General features: G+C 33.6%; 1 protein-coding gene across 1 annotated transcript in view; it reads left to right on the top strand.

Moving 5' to 3' along the window:
* CSE1L (chromosome segregation 1 like) overlaps nucleotides 1-21,393 on the top strand; it is a 72,452-nt gene that overhangs the window by 16,487 nt on the left and 34,572 nt on the right. The window contains exons 2-6 of the mRNA XM_074210200.1: nucleotides 8,002-8,097; nucleotides 12,246-12,388; nucleotides 18,518-18,619; nucleotides 18,720-18,865; nucleotides 20,992-21,082. Coding sequence (XP_074066301.1) covers nucleotides 8,013-8,097; nucleotides 12,246-12,388; nucleotides 18,518-18,619; nucleotides 18,720-18,865; nucleotides 20,992-21,082 — 567 coding nt within the window. The 5' untranslated portion in view covers nucleotides 8,002-8,012. The remainder of the gene's footprint in view (nucleotides 1-8,001; nucleotides 8,098-12,245; nucleotides 12,389-18,517; nucleotides 18,620-18,719; nucleotides 18,866-20,991; nucleotides 21,083-21,393) is intronic.

Genomic DNA, 21,393 nt, shown 5'->3' on the forward strand with positions numbered 1-21,393 from the left:
AAAAATTAGGCATAGATCCACATCTCGCACCCTATTCCAAAATAAGGTCAAAATGGGTACAGGATTTAGACATTAAAGAGTGATATCATAGAAAAATTAATAGACAAAAAATACTCTTATCAGGTCTATGAAAAGAGGATAAATTTATGATCAAACAAGAATTAGAACACATTATAAATTGCAAAATGAATTATTTTTGACTATTAAAAAAGTTTTGCACTAATAAAATCAATGCTGTCAAAATTGGAAGGAAAGCAGAAAGCTGGGAAACAATCTTCACAACCAGGAATTCTAATAAAGGTCTCATTTCTAAAATATATAGAGAATTGCATCAAATTTATAAGATCACAAAGTCATTCCCCAATTGATAAATGGTCAAAAGCATTTTATGAACAGTTTTCAAATGAAGAAATTAAAACTATATTAAAATCATATGCAAAAATGCTCCAAATCTTGATTAGAGAAATGCAAATTAAAACAATCACACCTATCAGATTGGCCAAGATAAAAAAAAGGGAAAAATGATCAATGTTGGAGAAATTGTGAGATAATTGGGTCATTGATGCATTCATTGCTCTTGAGTTGTGAACAGATCCAACCTTTCTGGAGAGCAATTGGAACTATGCCCAAAGAGCAATAAAACTGTTCATACCCTTTGACCCATCATTTCCAACTCTAGATTTATATCCAGAAGAAATTACAAAAATAGGGAAAATTCCTACATGTTCCAAAATTTTCATACCGACTCTTTTTGTAGTAGCAAAGAATTGGAAATTGAGGGAATGCCTGTCAATTGGGAAATGGCTTAAAAAGTTGTGGTACGTGGATGCTATGGAATATTATGGTTCTATAAGAAACCATAAATGGTCAGATTCTAGGGAATCATGGAATGACTTACAGGATGTGATGTTAGCTTCAGCAAAGAGAGTAGAACCAAGAGAACAATGGACACAATAACAACATTGTGTGATGAACAACCTTAATGAAAGCAGCTCCTCTCTAGCTGTTCAAAGAGCTAGGACAACTGTATTTGATTGACTGTGGACTATAGTATCCCCATCCAGAGAAAAACAAAATGAAACACACACACACAACCCTTCGTATCTGATGAACACTTTATAAAAATTATCTCTTGTCTATCTCTTAATAAACTAATCCTAGTTCCTTATACTGAATATTACTAATTTGTAAACATATTTATCAAAATCTGTACACTGCTAACCTGGCTTGTTAGCCATTGAGGGGAAGGGAAGGTGGAAGGAAATTTTGTAACTTAAAAATATACATGTAGGGCAACTAGGTGATGCAGTGGATAGAGCACGGGCTCTGGAGTCAGGAGGACCTGAGTTCAAATCTGACCTCAGACACTTAATATTTATCTAGCTGGGTGATCTTGGGCAAGTCACTTAACCCCATTGCCTGGAGCACCCCCCAAAATATACATGTACATATGGATGAAAATAAGTAAAATTTTTAAAAATGGGGGGGCGACTGACAATATTCTCCTGGTACTGCTTATTTCGCTCAATATCAAACAAGAATTTTAAAGGAGCATAGTTTCTGGATGATAAATGAGCATATAAAAAATAAAAGAACATATGCTTTAGTGTTTATAAAAACTTGTTTCATAGTAATTGATCAGTTTTTACAGCATCTGTTTTAAAATATTACTCTATCTTATTTTCTGTTTTGTTCATGAAATCTGCCCACCTCTTATGGTTGATAATAATAAATTGAGGATAATAGAGGTACAAACAATAAGGAAAAAAATCTACACATGTAAGGTAGTGTTAATATAATTGTAACCCAAAGGACTGTTATCTTGATATTTAGTAGCTAGTTCTGTTAAACATAAGAGTAGTTTTACTTGATGCATTTATGATTTCATCAGGGCGGAGCCTCCCTTTATCAATCAATAAATATATTAAATTTTAGTTTTTGCAAGGCAGTGGGGTTTAAGTGGCTTTTCCGAGGCCACACAGCTAGGTAGGTAATTAAGTGTCCGAGGTCAGATTTGAGCTCAGATACTCCTGACTCCAGGGCCGGTGCTCTATCCACTGTGCAACCTAGCTGCCCCTAACTTTTTTTTTAAGAAACATCTGATTTATTTTGAGTTTTACAATTTTTTCCCCTAATCTTGATTCCCTACCCCCACCCACCAAAGAAGGCAGTCTTTTAGTCTTTTTTCCTTTATTTTGCGAGGCAAATGGGGTTAAGTGGCTTGCCCAAGGCCACACAGCTAGGTAATTATTAAGTGTCTGAGGTAGGATTTGAACTCAGGTACTCCTGACTCCAGGGCCGGTGCTCTGTCCACTGTGCCACCTAGCCGCCCCATTCATATAGATATCTATGCTTTTTCATAAACCATTCTTTATCATTTCTTTCAGCCCTCATCACATTTATTTGCCATAACTTGTTCAGTCATTCCCAAATTGATGAGCATCTCCTGTTTTCAATTGTTTGCCACTCAAAAAGAGCTATAAGTGTTTTTGCATATTCTTATAGTTGGTTTTGTTTAGAACTAACTACTTCCTTAATCTAGCTTCTCCATTCCCCTTTTTCCTTCTTTCTTTTTCCTCCTATTTTTCTGGTGATTGAAATATAATTCTGTACCCATCCAAAACTGGAAACAAATTCAATTTAAAAATCTTGAAAGAGTAGAACTTTGGTTTTTATTTTGCTTTGTTATTTTTTAAAAAGTAAAAATGTTTTTATTAATAAGACAAAAATAATAGCCTTTTTGCCTTTTTTTAATATTTTTATTGTCTTTCATGAAATCATTAACTTCTTTTTGGTCCAGTTTAGTTTTCAGGGGAGTTGGTTGCTTAGGGCAAGATTAGCTTTTGGTTTTTTTGGTTTTTGCAAGGCAATGGGGTTAAGTGGCTTGCCCAAGGTCACACAGCTAGGTTGTTACTGTCTGAGATACCCCTGACTATAAGGGCAGTGCTCTATGCACTGTGCTACCTAGCTGCCCAAGATTAGCTTTTAAGTCCCTTTCTGATTTTATCTTATATAGCTCTTCAGGTCTTTTCTAATTTTTTAATTATTTTTCTTTGAGTCTATACTTTTAGATGTTTTGAAGCTTTCTTCTGGGTTTATATCTTAAATAGTCTTGTCTCCATAATAATTTTTATGTTGGAATTCTTTTTTTGCTCATTCTTCCAACCACATTTTTGGCTTTGAACTTGGTAGGGCCAGCCTCTACACTAATTTTACTATTTTTTTTCTTTTAGGTTTTTGCAAGGCAAATGGGTTTAAGTGGCTTGCCCGAGGCCACACAGCTAGGTAATTATCAAGTGTCTGAGGCCGGATTTGAACTCTGGTACTCCTGACTTCAGGGTCTTTGCTCTATCCACTGCGCCACCTAGCTGCCCCTAATTTTACTATTTTGAAAATAATAGTAGAATTCAGAAATTAAGATCTGAAGTAAAAATAAAGGAATCAAGCTATTTCTTCTTTTTGGTTTTTAAGGCATTGGTGTTAAGTGACTTGCCCGAGGTCACATAGCTAGGTAAGTATTATGTGTCTGAGGCTGGATTTGAATTCATGTCCTCCTGACTCCAAGGCCATATCCACTGTACCACCTAACTGCCCTGAATCAAGCAATTCCACAGAAAAAAGTAAATCTGTGGCCTGTAGCTTAGCAGTTAGAACATTTTTGTGTTTGAAAAATCAGTAAATATTTATTAAACATTTACTCTGGGGGCAGCTAGGTGGCAGAGTGGATAGAGCTCTGAGCTTGGAGTTAGGAGAACTTGAGTTCAAATTTGGCCTCAGACACTTAATAATTACCTAGCCGTATGACCTTGGTCAAGTCTCTTAACCCCAATGCCTTGCAAAAGGTAAAAAAAGCATTTACTTTGTATTATAGGAGCTGGGGATAGAAAAAAAGAAGCCAAGGGTCCTGCTCTTACAAGCATACCTTATGTGTACATAAAAGTATATACAAAAGTATATACAAAATCAAAACAGGGTACAAGCACTGTTGTATTTATAACTTAATATATAAATTGCACTAAAAATTTATAGAACTTAGGAGAACAATGAGGTTAAGGGGCACAACATTCACAAAACTTCCTCAACTCTCACAGGGTGGAAGGGACTGAGTGCTGGGAACTTGGGGGTGGAAAGGGGCTTCTAGTAGAAGTGGAAGTGAAATGTATGAGCTTGTTCTGGTCTTAGCTCCTTGTGCACCAGAAGATAGACAATTAATATGCCACTTTATCAGCCAAAAACTGTATAAGCAAAAAGTGAATGAAACTCAAGTTCCCCAATTTTCTGGTTTTTAAAATGTATTAAAGAACAGGCAAGATTTTTTTTGTTGTTGTTTTTTTTTTGTTAAGAGGCATTATCATCCAGGACTGGGGAAAGTCAGGAAAATCCTTGTAAGAGGAGTTGTAAGGGCTGCAATTTGAAAAAGAAATTAAGGATTATAAGAACTGGAGATGAGCAAATATATTCTAGGATAGGGGTCATTCTGTGCAAAGGCACTGAATTGGGATATGAAATGATCTAAGGAAAATAGAAATCAGAAAGAAAATATTTTTCTTTGCTATATACATTAAGGGATTTCAAACCATTTTATTATGTAAACAAAAGAAGAAACACTGAATATATATATATATCTTAAGTCAAAGTGAATGAAGTTGAGTCTAAGAAATCAGCCTGATCAAGTAAAATTATTTTCTTTATTGAAACCAGAGGATTTTTTTATAAGCACCATAAATATCAAATATAGAGATATGTGTTCTTTATGCCCTGGGAAAGGATTTGGAGAGACAATGATTTGTCTTTTCATTGGGGGGTGTGTTTGTGTGTGTGTGTGTGTGTGTGTGTGTGTGTGTGTGTGTGTGTGTGTGTGCGTGCGTGCGTGTGTGTCTTTGTCTGCCTTTTTTGAATGTTAATTTTAATAAGGTAGTGCCAACTGTGCTCTGTTTGGGGCTTTCTGTTTTGTGTTCTTCTGTTCTGTAAAAATGTTTTGTTACTTTTTTTTTTGCATCATTACGACCCTTTATGTTTCCCTGAAATGACTTTCTCAAATGAAAGCTGTTGTGTAACAAATAACAGTCAAGAAAAATAATATTTATCTTGCATTGTTCATGACTGAAATTCTCATTCTGCATGTGCAATCCATCTCTTCTAGCATCAAGATATTTGAATTGATAAACGTTCTTATTCAAAGTTGTTTTTCCTTATGATGCTGAATTATATATTATTGTGTGTGTGTGTGTGTGTGTGTGTGTGTGTGTGTGTATAGTTCTCATGTTGCTACTGTGCTCTGCACCAGTTCATGTAAGGTTTAATGTACTTGATTCTGCTCTATGCCCTTTACAATTCAATTATATCTGGTCTACTTGTACTTCAAATTGGATACCCATTTGTCATCTTTGTGCCATTGTATTTGCTGTCCTTTGTGTCTGGAATATTCTGTTTCTTCCCTACCCTAACCTTTCTTATCTTCTAGTCCCCCTAGTTAGTGCTGTCCTCCTTGAGATTACCTTACATCTACTCTATATTTATTGTATATACCTAATTATTTACATGTCTGCCTTGTTAAAATGCTGCTTCTAGTTCTCTTAGTCATTACTGCCTTCTTTGTGATTACCTTACATGTACTCTATTGTGTGTACCTAATTATTTATATGCCTACCCTGTTAGTCCCTGTTGGTCCCTATTGTAAGAACTGTTATTGCTTTTCTTTGTGTCTCCTGCATATTAACACTATGCTGTTACATAGTGATAGATGCAGTTGATTGATTGACTAAAAGTCAATTACCTACATATAACAGTTTGGTCATTTCCCCATCAGTGGGTACCCTCTTTATTTCTTGTTCCTAGACACCACAAAAAACTTCTTCTACAAATATTTCTATTCCTGATTAAAAGGTACATATGACTTACTAATATTTAGGATTACTCTATATTTTTTCCAGTGAGCTTTGTTTCTTATTTACATACTGTCCAGAAACAGCAAAATGGCAAATTAGGTGCCATATTATAGAGATCACTGAATGATGCAAGATATGGCAAAAAGACCACCCAAATTTCCTCAGGTTTTCTGAGTGCAGTTGAATACGTTAATATTCAAACCAAAATTTGTACAGTCATTCCCCAATTGATGGGTATCTCCTTACTTCCCAGTTCTTTGCCACTACAAAAAGAACTGCATTGACCTTATTATTTATTTTTAGTTTTTTTTGCAAGGCAAATGGGGTTAAGTGGCTTGCCCAAGGCCACACAGCCAGGTAATTATTAAGTGTCTGAGGCACATTTGAACTCTGGTACTCCTGACTCCAGGGCCAGTGCTTTATCTACTGCTCCACCTACTTGCCTCCGCATTATTTTTTTTTTTAATCAGTCCTTTCCCCCTTTCTTTCATCTCTCATAGATATTATGAGTCAAAGGGTATCCTAGTGATTTTGGGAGATTAGTTCCAAATTGTTTTCCAGAATGGCTATTATCAACATTTATCTACCTATTTCTTCCACATCCTCTCCTTTATTTGTCATTTACCTTTTTTCTTAACCTTGTAAATCTGGTGGTTTTGATGTAGAAACTCAGTTTCTTTAATTTGCAATTTTTGCTAATTATAAGTAATTTGGAGAATTTCTTTCCTAATACTATTGATAACTTGAATCTCATTTGAAAAAAGTCATTTTGATTTTTAAAACAATTTTTCATTTGGGGACTGGCAACTTTTTAGTCATTTGCATTCATTTTTGCAAATCAGACCATTGTCAGAGAAACTTGCTATGAAGATCTGTCTATAGATCTGAAAGGTAATGTCTTCTTTATCCAGTTCATTTGTGATATCCTTTAAGTTGTGTATTCCTCTGGAACTTTTTATTGTAAAATTTCTCCCCAACTGCTTTCCAGTTTAACCAGCAGTTTTTGTCAAATAGAAAATGATTGCTCCAGTAACCTGCATCCTTACGTTTATCAAACACCATACCGCTGTGTTTATTGCTCTTATACATGTAATGTGCCTGATAAACTTTACTGATTGACCTAATTGTAAGTTGTACCAAATTGTTTTGATTACTGCTTTGTAATATAATTTGAAATCTGGTACTGCTAGATGCCCTTTCTTTCCCCTTGTTTGCTTTATTTCCTTTGAAATTCTTGAATTTTTCTTCCTTTAAATGAATTTCTTGATGATTTTTTTTTCTTCTACTTCTATAAAAGTAATCCTTTAGTAGTTTGATTGGTATGGCACTGGATAATCAAATTAATTTAGTTAATGTTATGATTTTCGCAATTAACATTTTTCCAATTATTTAGAAATGTATTTCCATGAGCCAATATTTTTGAGTTGTAGTTAACTTCTGTATTCTTTCTGCAAATTATGGAATTTTTCTTTTGATTCTTTCTAAGTTTTGTTGATAATAGCTGAAATGCTGATGATTTATATGAATATATTTTATATCCTGTTAATTTTAGGAACAAAACTGAGAACTATTTTTTTCATTGAATCCCAGTTTGAAAAATTTTCATCTGATGTTTATCTACCACATGACATTTCCTTAATGATTGTTCTCAAGGTCTGATGAAATCAACATAGTCATGCTGTCATGCTGTCTTCTCCACCTTTGAAGATTTAAATTTCTTTTTTGGTCTCTTTTCTCCCTCTACTCTTGTTTCTGTTTTCCTTTACTAAGATATACTTTTGTTTTCATTTACCAAGGTTTCCTTAAAGTCCAGGAAACTTTTCTGAGTAGATTTATACCCCAAACATAGCAGGTTGATTTGTACGATAAGGGATATGTCATGCCTCAGGTACCTGGTTTAGTAGATTTTTTAGAGGACAGGTTTTGAACATGGATCTGACACTTTTGCCATTGTGACCTAAATCACCTACTGTTTTTGGACTCCATTTGTATCATATGATGAAGGGTTTGAACTTGACCTTTAAGATTATTTCTGATTCTGAATCTATAATCCCATAAATGAAATTTTAGTACAGTCACTTGATTAATTACTCAAACCTCTTCTGTATTTTAGGTTCTGCTACAATGGAACTAAGTGATGCAAATTTGCAAACTCTAACAGAGTATTTAAAGAAAACACTTGATCCTGATCCTGCTATCAGACGCCCAGGTAAAGTGTTACATACTGAGTTTTTTCCCCCCTGAAGGACAAATGAAGAAGTGTTTAATTCAGTCTCCTTTACTAATGTCAACCCAATATTAACTTTTACTTTCATTAACTATTGAATAAAGTCTACCTATGCTGATTTTTTTTTTTGTTTTCTTTTTTGCAAGGCAGTGGGGTTAAGTGACTTGCCCAGTTTCACAGAGCTACGAAATTATTAAGTATTAGAAGTCAAATTTGAACTCAGGTCATCCTGACTCCAAGGCTGGTTGCTCTATCCACTGTGCCACATAGCTGTCCCCTACCTATACTTCTTAAACTTTTTAACTTTTATTTTCATTTTTCAGTAGTTAATTTTTGCTTGTAGAATCTTAAGAGTTTTTGAAAAGGTGTTAGCTTATATCTAAAAGTATATCTTTAAACAGTCTTTATTTTGTTCTTGATTTTTTTTTAATTCCTTGATTGAAACTTTTCCATTTTGGAAAAGAGAGAAACTAGGTCACAAAATTAATTTTCATTAACTTTAATAATTAATCACTTATAAAAGCAAGTTGTGAAATTTCTGATGAAGTATGGGAATCAGATACCTAACTCCTAATATATTGAATCTAATAAAATTCTTTTGAGGCTTAAAATTTTAAAAAAATAATGAATAACCTTTTCTTACTAAATTTTGTCTAATATCTATTAAAAATGAAGATGTTAAAATAATATAAGCCAGTGTACATCATGTGATGTAGTACTAAGCTTACTTTTTTGAGGTTGTCCCTGGGTTCCTAAGGGAATTCTTAGAAGTACAGACTAACTAGTTGATTGCATATATAATAAAACATAAGATATTTGAACAGTTATGACTATATAGTTTTTAAAAGGAGGAGCATACCTGACGTTTGTTTTGTTTTGTTTTGATTTTTTGCAAGGCAAATGGGGTTAAGTGGCTTGCCCAAGGCCACACACTTAGGTAATTATTAAGTGTCTGAGGCAGGTACACCTAACTCCAGGCCAGTGCTCTATCTATCTACTGTGCCACCTAGCCGCCACCCCCCCCCCATGTATTTTTTTTAAAAAGTTAAATATTTATATGAATACAATATTTTAAGATTTTCAGAAAATCTGACAAAGTCCTTCAGACTGTCGTTAGTTTGTTTGGAAATATTTTTTCCTACTTAGGGAATTAGCTTATGAAAAATTTAATATAGGAGTCTAATGCTTCTCCAAGTAGAGAATTTATTCAGAGTATTTCCTAGGAACTGAATTTACCAAGCATTTTTGTAAGTAGTTTGAAGGAGAAAGCACTTAGCCAAGTCTCCAAAGTTTCTAAACTCTTCTTAAGTAGTAAAATACTAAACTGATTGGAATATAAGTCATGACTCTTTTTTTGACTGTGTAAGGAGATTGAAAGTAGCAATAGATATATAACTTTGTGGGCATATTCAAGGTAATGTATATTAAAAGAAATAATTGTCATTATAAGAGTAAAAAAATTGCTATGACTTGAAGGCCATCATATAGTGGGATGATCTGATCTGGTATACTCTTCCTATTTTTGGTCATTATCTCTAGAGAAAAGATCATGGAAATTGAGAGAATAGAAAGATTATTTAAATGAGCAGAGGGAAGATTTGTGTGAAGAATATAAGGATAGTTGAAAGGTTGCTATTTGTATAAACTCTGAAATAATTGAGACTCTTAAACCTTGAAAAAGGAATGCAGAAGGGGCGGCTAGATGGCGCAGTGAATAGAGCACCGGCCTTGGAGTCAGGAGTACCTGGGTTCAAATCCGACCTCATACACTTAATAATTACCTAGCTGTGTGGCCTTGGCCAAGCCATTTAACCCCATTGCCTTGAAAAATCTAAGAAAAAAAAAAGAAAAAGCAATGCAGAGAGGCTGTTTGATTCAGTTCTAAAAGATCTTGAATATTCTAACTAAAGTTAAAAATTGACTTTTTTAATTTTATTTTTTTCAATTATATGTTATCAAAGTTTTTCAACCTTCATTCACATGCATATGCATATTTTAAAGTTACATAATTTCCTTCTACCCTCCCTTTCCCACCCCCCTCCACTTAGCAGTGAATAGTCTGGTGAATATTGTACATATACATTTGTGTTTAGCATGTTTATAAATTAGTCATTTTTGAATGAGGAAATAGGATTAAGGGAAAAGAAAAAAATCATGAGATAGGAAAGAAAAACATGGAGAATTTTTTAAAAAGTGAATGTAGTGTTATTCAGATTCTGTAGGTTTTTTGTTTGCTTTTCTTCCTCTGGGATGTGAATAGCATTGTCCATAGGAAGTCTCCTGAAGTTATCCTAACTCTCTGAACTTTGAGGAGCTGCATCCATCAAGGTTGATTAACTCACCTTTGTTTTTAATACGAACAGTCTTCTCTTACTTGTACTCCTTTGCTCAGGATCAGTTCCTGTAATTCATTTCATGCTTCTCTAGAGTTTGACCATACATGATTTCTTATAGATAGTACCCCATACTATTCATATATCCCTCGCCCTTTTTTAAAGGTTTTTGCAAGGAAATGGGGTTAAGTGGCTTGCCATACAACTAGGTAATTATTAAGTTTCTGAGGTCAGATTTGAACTCAGGAACTCCTTACTCCAGTGCCAGTGCTCTATCCACTGTGCCACCTAGCTGCCCCATTCATATATTTTTAATTGGTCAGCCATTTTCCACTGGGTGGACATCCCCTCAATTTCCAATTCTTTGCCACTACAAAAAGAACTGCTACTGCTGGGTCAAAGGGCATCATCTGTTTTATTGCTTTTTTGGGTATAGTTCCATATTGCTCTCCAGAATGGTTGGATCAGTTCACCACTCCACCAGCAATGCATTAATGTCCCAATTCTTCCACAACCTTCATAACATTGATCATTTTCTCTTTTTGTCATCTTAGCCAGTCTGATAGATGTGAGGTGGTATCATGGTTATTTTGATTTGCAATTTTTTAATCATTTATGATTTGCTGCATTTTTTATTTGCATATATAGCTTTAATTTCTTCATTTCAAAACTGTCTCTTGATATACTTTTACCATTTATCAATTGGGGAATGACTGTAGCCTTATATATTTAATATATTTTAGAAATGAGACCTTTATCAGAACCCTAGCTGTGAAAATTGTTTCCCAGCTTTGTTTTCCTTCTAATTTTGGCAGCATTGGTTTTATTAGTGAAAAACCTTTATAATTTAATAGTCAAAATCATCCACTTTGCAATTTATAATGTACTCTATTTCTTGCTTGGTCATAATAAATACAGACATCTAAAAACAAATCTTAGAATATTATGAAAAGAGAAAACCCTAGAATTTTAGAAGAGGGAGAAAAATATTAAAGAACTTGTTTCTTTATGGCCGAAGATTGGCTCTAAAAAAAAATTAATCAACTCTTCAAATGAAGATTTATTTAGGTATATTCATGGATCATAAATGCAGTATTTTGTATCTGGAAAGCAAATAACATTGGATAGTATTTCAGGTAGGTAACTATTTTAGTTAGAGCACCAGACCTGAAGTCAGGAAGACTCATCTCCTTGAGTTGAAATCTGACCTCAGAGACATCCTAACTGTGTGACCCTAGGCAAATCAGTTAGCCCTATTGCCCTAGTTTCCTCATTTATAAATTGAACTGGAAAAAGAAATGACAAAATCCCTCCATTATCATTGCTAATAAAGCCCCTCCAAAAGTTGGACACAATTGAAACAACTCTAGCTCTGCAACTTATTTGCTTGTGATTTTTTCCAAAATTCATTCTGCTTTTCTGTATCTAATTTTTTTCATCTGGAAATCTACCCCATTGTGTTGTTTTAGGGAGGAAATTTGGTGCTTATATATAAAGTACATTTAGAACTGCAAATCACCATACATATATCAGGTAGTTGTATCATGTAGTTAATTTCCTTCATTTTATATGAGGAAAAAAAGGAACCTAACAGATTTATCTTGAATTACATAGGAAAACTAGAATGCTTGGGATAATGCTCTTAACATAGGGAAGTTTTAGGATATCTCAAGACACAATATCTTATCTCAAATGGGTTTGCTTAGATTTGTCCACTCTTAACTTTGAAATTGAAGTCTTTATGGCTCTGTGATTCTCATATACTTAAAATTAAAGCATTTTGATATTATTTTACAGCTGAGAAATTTCTTGAGTCTGTTGAAGGAAATCAGAATTACCCACTGTTACTTTTAACATTGTTGGAGAAGTCACAAGATAATGTCATCAAAGTGTGTGCCTCAGTAACATTCAAGAACTATATCAAGAGGAACTGGAGAATTGTAGGTATTTTAGTAAATAGAATTTTAAAACTTTATCTTATAAATGTATAGGACCTTTATAAGCAATATTTGCAGAATATTGGTTGACACAAATAGATACTTTTGAACAAAACTATTTCAAAGCCTTATTTCTGTCATTGATTATTTGAATAATTTTCATAAATTTGCCTTGGTAATGACCAAGATTTTATATTATTGGTTTTATCCAATTTTCTTAATTTAAATTCTATTGCCTCTAAATTAAGTGATATATTTGTTTTTTTCAAGGAGATAAATTCTGCATGTTACCTTCAAAACTTCTTTTTTTTTTTTTTTGTATCTCCCTTTAAACTTTTGGTCTTTGCATTAAAAAATGTTTCAATGACTTTGTTCAAGAAATATTATTTTTTAAATTTAATCATGTGAAAAAGATTCCTTTTGAGGGAAAATTGTTAAATTTAATAACCTGAATATACTGTAAGAGTTATTTTTGTGTCTTGTATTGTTCATAAAAGGGATAAAACTATCCAAATGAAATATAAATTCCATTATAATGAAAACACTTTTTATATAATGGCAAAGTAAAAACATTTTTATTTCTAGGAGTTCTTTTTTTTAAAGATTTTATTTATTTGAGTTTCACAATTTTCCCCCCCAATATTACTTTCTCCCCCCCCAACCCCCCCACAGAAAGCAATTTGTCAGTCTTTACATTGTTTTCTCGTTGTACGTTGATCCAAATTGAATGTGATGAGAGAGAAATCATACTCTTAAAGGAAGAAACAAAAAGTATAAGAGATAACAAGATTAAGATAATCTGTGTTTTTTTCCTAAATTAAAGGGAATGGTCCTTGAACTTTGTTCAAACTCCACGGTTTTTTATCTGGATACAGATGGTATTCTCCATTGCAGAAAGCTGAAAATTGTCCCTGATTGTTGCACTAATGGAATGAGCAAGTCCATCAAGGTTGATCATCACCCCCATGTTGCTGTTAGGGTATACAGTGTTTTTCTCATTCCTCTCATCTCACTCAGCATCAGTTCATGCAAATCCCTCCAGGCTTCCCTGAATTCCCATCCCTCTTGGTTTCTAATAGAACAATAGTGTTCTATGACATACATATACCACAGTTTGCTAAGCCATTCCCCAATTGAAAGACATTTACTTGATTTCCAATTCTTTGCCACCACAAACAGGACTGCCTTGAATATTTTTTGTACAAGTGATGCTTTTACCCTTTTTCATCATCTCTTCAGGGTATAGACCCAGTGCTATTGCTGGATCAAAGGGTATGCACATTTTTATTGCCCTTTGGGCATAGTTCCAAATTTCTTTCCAGAAAGGTTGGATGATTTCACAACTCCACCACCAATGTAATAGTGTCCCAGATTTCCCACAACCCTTCCAACAATGATCGTCATCCTTTCTGGTCATATTGGCCAATCTGAGAGGTGTGAGGTGGTACCTCAGAGAAGCTTTATTTTGCATTTCTATAATAAGTAATGATTTAGAGCAACTTTTCATATAACTATGGATTGCTTTGATCTCATCTGTAAATTGCCTTTCCATATCCTTTGACCCTTTGTCAACTGGGGAATGGCTTTTTTTTTTTTAAATAAGACTCAGTGCTCTGTATATTTTAGAAATGAGTTCTTTGTCAGAAACATTAGTTGTAAAGGTTGTTTCCCAATTTACTACATTTCTTTTGATCTTGGTTGCAGTGGTTTTATCTGTGCAAAAGCTTTTTAATTTAATGTAATCGAAATCATCTAGTTTGTTTTTAGTGATGTTCTCCATGTCTTCCTTAGTCATAAACTGTTCACCTTTCCATAGATCTGACTGGTAAACTAGTCCTTGATATTCTAATTTGCTTATAGTATTGTTTTTATTTATGTCTAAATTTTGTATCCATTTGGATCTTATCTTGGAATAGGGTGTGAGGTGTGTTGGTCTAATCTAAGTTTCTTCCATACTAACTTCCAATTTTCCCAGAAGTTTTTATCGAAGAGTTTTTATCTAGGCGTTCTTTATAATGACAGCTGGACCTCTATATTTTATATTTAGACACAATTTCAGATATATTTAGTTGCTGATGCCTACAAGTTTTAATCCTATCACAGAATCTTAAATTATGAAGTTGATTTAACATTTTTCTCTTTTTTCATCCTCGAGTTGGGATAAAGCAAATTCTTTGTAGTGATAGTTGCAGTGATAATGCAGATCAAATAAACTGGATATCAGAAATGGATTTATTTTATACATAAGACTATGTACAAACATACTATTTAGTGTGTAGTTATTAGCAAGCTGCTGATTTTCCAGATTATAAATAAAATAGAAAATGTTATCTTATTAGCTGTGTGTGTGTGCATATGCATTTTAATAGATGTGATTCATTCCTAATATTGAAAGAAATATTGTATTGTATTGTATTGTATTAGAAAGAAATTCAACAGCACATCTTCCTACTTCTATTCAAGAAACAAGTACCTAATGCAGTCATTAAAGAAAATTTCATAACTTTTCTTGCCAAGGATGAATTTCTTTTCTTTTTGATTTTTCAAGGCAGTGGTGTTAAGTGGCTTGCCCAAGGCCACACAGCTAGTTAATTATTAAGTGTCTGAGGTTGGTTTTGAACCCAGGTACTCCTGATTCCAAGGCCAGTGCTCTATCCACTGCCCCACCTAGCCGACCCTGAATTTCTTTTCTTAATGGTTAAAATTTTTGTGGAAAGAAAACATTTTTTGTATTTAAATATCAAAAGTCTCCATCATTTCTTTTTTTCCCATCATTTCTTTATAGAAGAATACTAAATCTGGTTTCTCTGTGAAACTGAATTTAAAAAAAAATCCAATAATTTGTATACGTTACTTTGAAAACTGTTTTTGTCTGTACAGCCATCTGAATTTTTTCTGTGTTCTCTTATGTGCATTATTAAAAATATTTAGCATCCCTATTTTTCTTGCCATCACAGTTCGTAACTCTCCTTCGCTCCTTATTTCCTCTTCCCCCATGTTAAAAAAAGATAGAAAAAAATACCTTTGTGAACATTTAAAGAAAAGAAATTGTCACAGTGGTCATGTCCAAAATGTATTGCTCTTTGTGTTCCTTGTGTCTTACACTTCTCCGTCAGAAAATAGTAACATGCTTCATCATACATAGATACTCTGGGTGCATGATTAGCTTGTTGACCACAGCATTGATTAGCTCTTTTAAAGTATTTCAAAGTGTTTTTCTTTATAAAATTGCTGCTTATTCCTTTTCTGTTCACTTTACTTTATTTCATTTTCTACTGCCTTGAAATTGTCTGTAGTTTCAGTAATGTTGTTACAGTCATAAATTTGTTGAACCATTTATCTTCTGAGACAATGTAAGGCAACTCCTTATATTCTGGTTTTTAAAAAAACAACCCTTTTTTTCTTGCTTTTATGAACACTTTAGAATAAGGAGGCTTGTTTTGTTTCCTGCTATCCCCTTCTTGGCATTATTCCTCCCTTTTGATCTCTCCAATCCCATATCTTACTTTTCTCTTGCATTTGATGGTATTTCTCTTACCAAATTATATTTTCAAGTCTTTATCCTTTTCTTATAAGAATGAAGTTCATTTACCCATTCCTCCACCCCTTTCTCCATACTCTTCTCATACTCTCTTCATCTGCTTTCTAGACTAATGAATTCCTTTTATCCTTCTTTCTCTTTCTGCTTTTCAGACACTCTGAACATAATCAGTCCTCCTCACCCCAGAACCTCTGTTTTGCTTTAATCTAACACAATCACCTTTTGGAGACATTATGGTTCCAATAAGATACTTTGTTTTGAACTTATTAGAGATTTAGCTGTACAAAGCTAGGTTATCCAGCTCTATTGGGGTCTGGAATCCCAAGAACTTCTCTTATAAAAAGTCTTTGATACCTTAGATCATAAAGTGAAACATTAATTTGTTTTGGAATAGGATTGTGGTTTGAAATGAAGAAACTTCTTCTATGCTAAAGTTTTATCTTTATTTCAGTTAGGTCACACACATTAAGTGAAATAGGAAAAAGTAAATAAATGTGCAGGCAAACACATACTAATATCTTGACCAGATTTTTTTGATAAAATTATTAATAAAGGTAGACAGGCCCTTCTGGGATGTGTAGCCAGAAATTAGTAGCTTCATAGTCAGTAAGCATTATTAATGCCAGGAACTATGCTAAGGCAAAAGACTCACAGTCTATTGAAAGGACAAACATAAAAATAACTACTTACAGACAAGATACGTATAACATAAATTGGAACTAGTCACTAGAGGGAAGGTACCAGAATTAAGAGGGAACAAGAAATGACATAGGATTTTAGATGGCACTTGAAGGAAGCCAGGGAAGTGAAGAGGTGGTATTTTAATTCAACAAGTGAAAATGGCTAATCACTAAATCACAGAGTTTGTGGGAGGGGTGACAAAGGTATAAGAAACCTGAAGATATGAAAGGGGCAGATAAATGGATTTTATATTTGATTCTGGAGGTATAGGGAGTCACCAGGTTTACTGAATTGAGTGAAATGGGTAAAAGTATGCCTTAGGAATTTTTAACAGCAAAGTGGAAGATATAAATGAAAAATGAGGTAAGGAAGATAAGATAGGGAGACCAATCTTTACTCTGTTGTAACAGACCAGACATAAGCTGATAAGATTCTCTATGGGGGGGGGGGGGGAGAATATACCAGATTGGATATAGGGATTGAAACAGTATAGAGTGAAGCATGGTGCAGTGGATAGAACACCTGCCCTTGCGTCAGTAGAACCTGAGTTTACATACGCTCTCAGACATTTAATAATTGCCTGTGTGACCTTGGGTAAGTCACTTAACCCCCAATACTTTGCAAAAACAATAAAGCATAACACCTAGTTTGTGAGCCTCGGTGACCAAGAGGAAGAGGACCAAGGTCCTCTCAATAGTGATAAGGAAATTCAGAAGGGGGAAAAACATTTGGGAGGAGATCACAAGTTCAATTTTGAACATATTGAATTTAAAATGACTAGATTACATCCATTTTGAGATAGATGGAAGTGTGAAAGATCAGGAATAAATTTGGTGCTATAAATGAATCTGAGAATCATGAGCTTAGAGATGATAATAAAAACCATGCCTGATTATATGAGCGAGAGGTAAAGGAGATAGTCTCATAAAGTGATGGCAGGTGAGGAAGATGAGAGAAGAGGAATCTCTTGTCAAATGACTTCATTTTTTTCCTGTTAAAATTTGAGTTAAGGTTCTTAGTTGAGTGGATGAGGAGGGATGATAAAATTTGATAAATAGAATTGTGAGTTAAATAGGAAGCTATAAAAAAAGATTGCCTTGCTATAATTGGGGTCTTATTGAGGTAATGCAACAAATTTTGTAGTGGACCCAGTCAGCATGGTTTTCTGACTTTTTTCTCTAGTTTTATTCAACTGCACATATATGGGAGCAAAGATGATGGGCGTGATCTGATCCCAAGGTGAGAATTAATGGGGCAAGAATGGCAAGTTGATAAGGGAATCAGGAACTCAAGGAGGAAGTATAGAGATAAACTTGTTTTGCCAATGAGTCAGGATGAGGAAGGAAGGAAAGTACAGCTAATAGAAAGGTGATGACATGGGAAAGAATAAGGGGATTCAGGGATTGAAGGTTTTGATGAAGACAGAACAAGATTTGGGGTTGCAAGGTAGAAAGGGGTAGAACGACATTGGATTATCAGATGAGGGAATTTTAGAACTCATGAACATGAAAGTGGTGTATTTGTGAGTGATGAGGATGACAAGATCAGTAGGAGTAGGAGATTTGAAGTAAATCTATGGACTGTGAGAGGTGTAAACATACTTGATAAAGTTTATATGTTGAAGTCTCCTATTATGAGGCCTGGAATTGGAAGAGACAAAACTACTGAACTGTTACAGAACCCTGAAGAAAGGAAGAGAAGATCTTTAATTAATGGTGGTTAATGTTCTTGTCTGGCCCTCAAAAGAAAAAGATTATTGAATGATACTGATAGAGGGTAAATCTAGAAAAGGTAATGGTTACAAGGAGAATTTAAACTTCTCCATCTTGAAGAGAAAATTCAATTGTAATTTATACACGAATTTAGAATGTTTGATTATTTTGTGTTAATTATTATTACTTTACCTTTAGATTGAAGATGAACCAAATAAAATCTGTGAAGCAGATCGGATAGCCATTAAAGCCAATATAGTGCACTTGATGCTTAGCAGTCCTGAACAGATTCAGAAACAGGTAATATAGGATTGTAAAATGTTTTATTTTCTTTTAGACTTGTTTTTGTGAGTTTTCACCCAATTGAATTGTTTCTTTTTTTTTTTAATTTTATTTCTAGCTGAGTGATGCAATTAGCATCATTGGACGAGAAGATTTTCCTCAAAAATGGCCTGACTTACTGACAGAGATGGTCAATCGTTTTCAGAGTGGAGACTTCCATGTTATCAATGGGGTTCTTCGCACAGCACATTCATTATTTAAAAGGTATGGGATTTGTGGGTGTGTGTATATTTTATAGAAAGCATAAATTCGGATATTTTAAAGAATCTATATGTTTATTTAGTTTTACTATTCAAATATACTTAGGTCTTTATTGTATTTACAGATATTCAGTAAATACAGGTTGAATTGCAGAAACTTTTATTTTTGTGATTACTGGCATTATAGGTAGAGCCCAATTACCAACTCTTTAGTTAAAACAAGCAAGTTTTTAAAAATTCAGTTATATTTTTGATTCCAGTTCTCTTTCTCCCTTCTCTGTTCCTCACCCATTTTTCTCACTTGAGGTCAGGAAAAACAATCCCATGCAAACATATAGTTAAGTACAATAGATTTCCTTATTAGCTGTATCTAGAAATATATCCATCAATCTACACCTTTTTTGGTTTTGTTTTGTTTTTTAGGATTTTGTAAGGCAAATGGGGTTAAGTGGCTTGCCCAAGGCCACATAGCTAGGTAATTATTAAGTGTCTGAGGCTGGATTTGAACTCAGGTACTCCTGACTCCAGGGCCAGTGCTCTATTCACTGCGCCATCTAGCCGCCCCAATCTACACTCTCGAGTCTTAACTCTGGAGATAGTTTCATCATGAGTCTTCTAGAGTTATTGTGTTTTTAGAGTTCTTAAATCTTTCAGAATCTTTTGACTTAAATTATTTTTATTGTCTAAATTTTTTTCCTGGTTCTGTTCAAATCACTTTGCATCAATTCTTTCAGTCTTTCCAGATTTCTCTTAAATCGTCCCTTTAATTATTTTTTTATAGCACAATAGTGTTCCATTGTATCCATATACCACTATTTGTTCAGTCTTTTTTTCCAGTTGATGATTGCTACCTTAGTTTGTAGTTCTTTGATACCATAAAAAGAGCTGCTATAAATATTTTTGTAGATAGACTATTTCTCACCTTTTTAAAATCATGTACCCATTTGGAGCTTTTCTTGATATACCTAGTGGAGATGTTTGTCTATACCTAGTTTTTGCTAAATAACTGCTCTCCAGTTTTCCTGGTAATTTTGACATATTGTGAATTTCTTGTCTAAAATTAGATTTGGGGGTTTATCAGATATTAAGTTATTGTGGTAAGCATGTATTTATATATACTTGTGTCTTAGTTGTATTGCACCATGTATACATATTTCCTTTCCTAAATGTTCCTGTTTCAATTATGTGTTGTTTTTTTCCATAAAACATAAACTCTCCCACATTTTGCTATCTTTAACATTTTCAAAATGATCCATTTGGATAATTCTTTCATGAGTTCCATACTAAATTCAGTCTTACTTATTTTGTGATAAAAAATGACCTAGCATAAATGGCCCAGACCTGATTTATGAAAAATGAGAAAAATTTGTCTCATTTATTTTGTAGAAATATAACCTATAATTTCATAAATAAACAAACCCCTTACTAGAGATGATGAAAGCATGAAATTAAAAAAAAAGACATTAGTGCTGAAGAATTGACAAAAATTATAAGAACCTGTCTCCCTATGGAATTTGCAATCTAAAGTCATACATATATAAAAACATATTTACTAAAGTATTTCATAATTTAATCTCTTATTTTATTTAGTGCTTTAAAGTTTACAAGCATTTTCTATACATTATAATACTCAGTTTAACCTCACAAAAACTCCAGTTTATAGATGAAGAAACAATCTCAAAGAGTTTAAATAAATTGTCCCTGTCTCCTGTATTTAAAGTATCTGTAATATAATAATTATCCAACAGTCCATATTTGGGTGTAGAAAATAATAGCAAAACAAAAGAAGAATATAATAATAGCCTAAGAAAGAATTAGGAAAAGGAGCCAGTCCAAAAAGGCAAGAAGGTATTGTGTCCTGAAAACCATACCTGAGGATTCACAATATACATGAATTTAAATTCTTTTTTTTTTTTTTATTTTTAGGGGTTTTTTTGCAAGGCAATGGGGTTAAGTGGCTTGCCCAAGGCCACACGGCTAGGTAATTATTAAGTGTCTGAGGTCGGATTTGAACCCAGGTACTCCTGACTTCAGGGCCGGTGCTCTATGCACTGCGCCACCTAGCCTCTCCGAATTTAAATTCTTTAATAAAAACAGTTTAAATTAAATGACCTCTTATTTATATCCTAGATATCGCCATGAATTTAAGTCAAACGAGTTATGGACCGAAATTAAACTTGTTTTGGATGCCTTTGCACTCCCTTTGACAAATCTTTTCAAGGTATGGGTGAGAATTTCAAGTTTAAATGAATTTATTTAAATTGTTAAAATCAAATTTAAGGAACTACCTTGAAAGATTGTTGAAACAAAAAGTATTTAAGAATTTTCTTTTAACTCAAAAGCATTTTCCTGGTGTAATTTGATTTTTGTTTGATTACAAGCTATTTATAGAAAAGAGATGCTAATTCATAAAAGACAATGTATTATATCAAGTTTGTTTTCTTTCCTTTGGGTTGTTTTAGTTTTTGCAAGGCAATGGGGTTAAGTGAGTTGCAGAAGTGACTAGGTAATTAAGTGTCTGTGGCCGGATTT

The sequence above is a fragment of the Macrotis lagotis genome, chromosome 1 (assembly GCF_037893015.1).
Source record: "Macrotis lagotis isolate mMagLag1 chromosome 1, bilby.v1.9.chrom.fasta, whole genome shotgun sequence".
Lineage (NCBI taxonomy): Eukaryota > Metazoa > Chordata > Mammalia > Peramelemorphia > Peramelidae > Macrotis > Macrotis lagotis.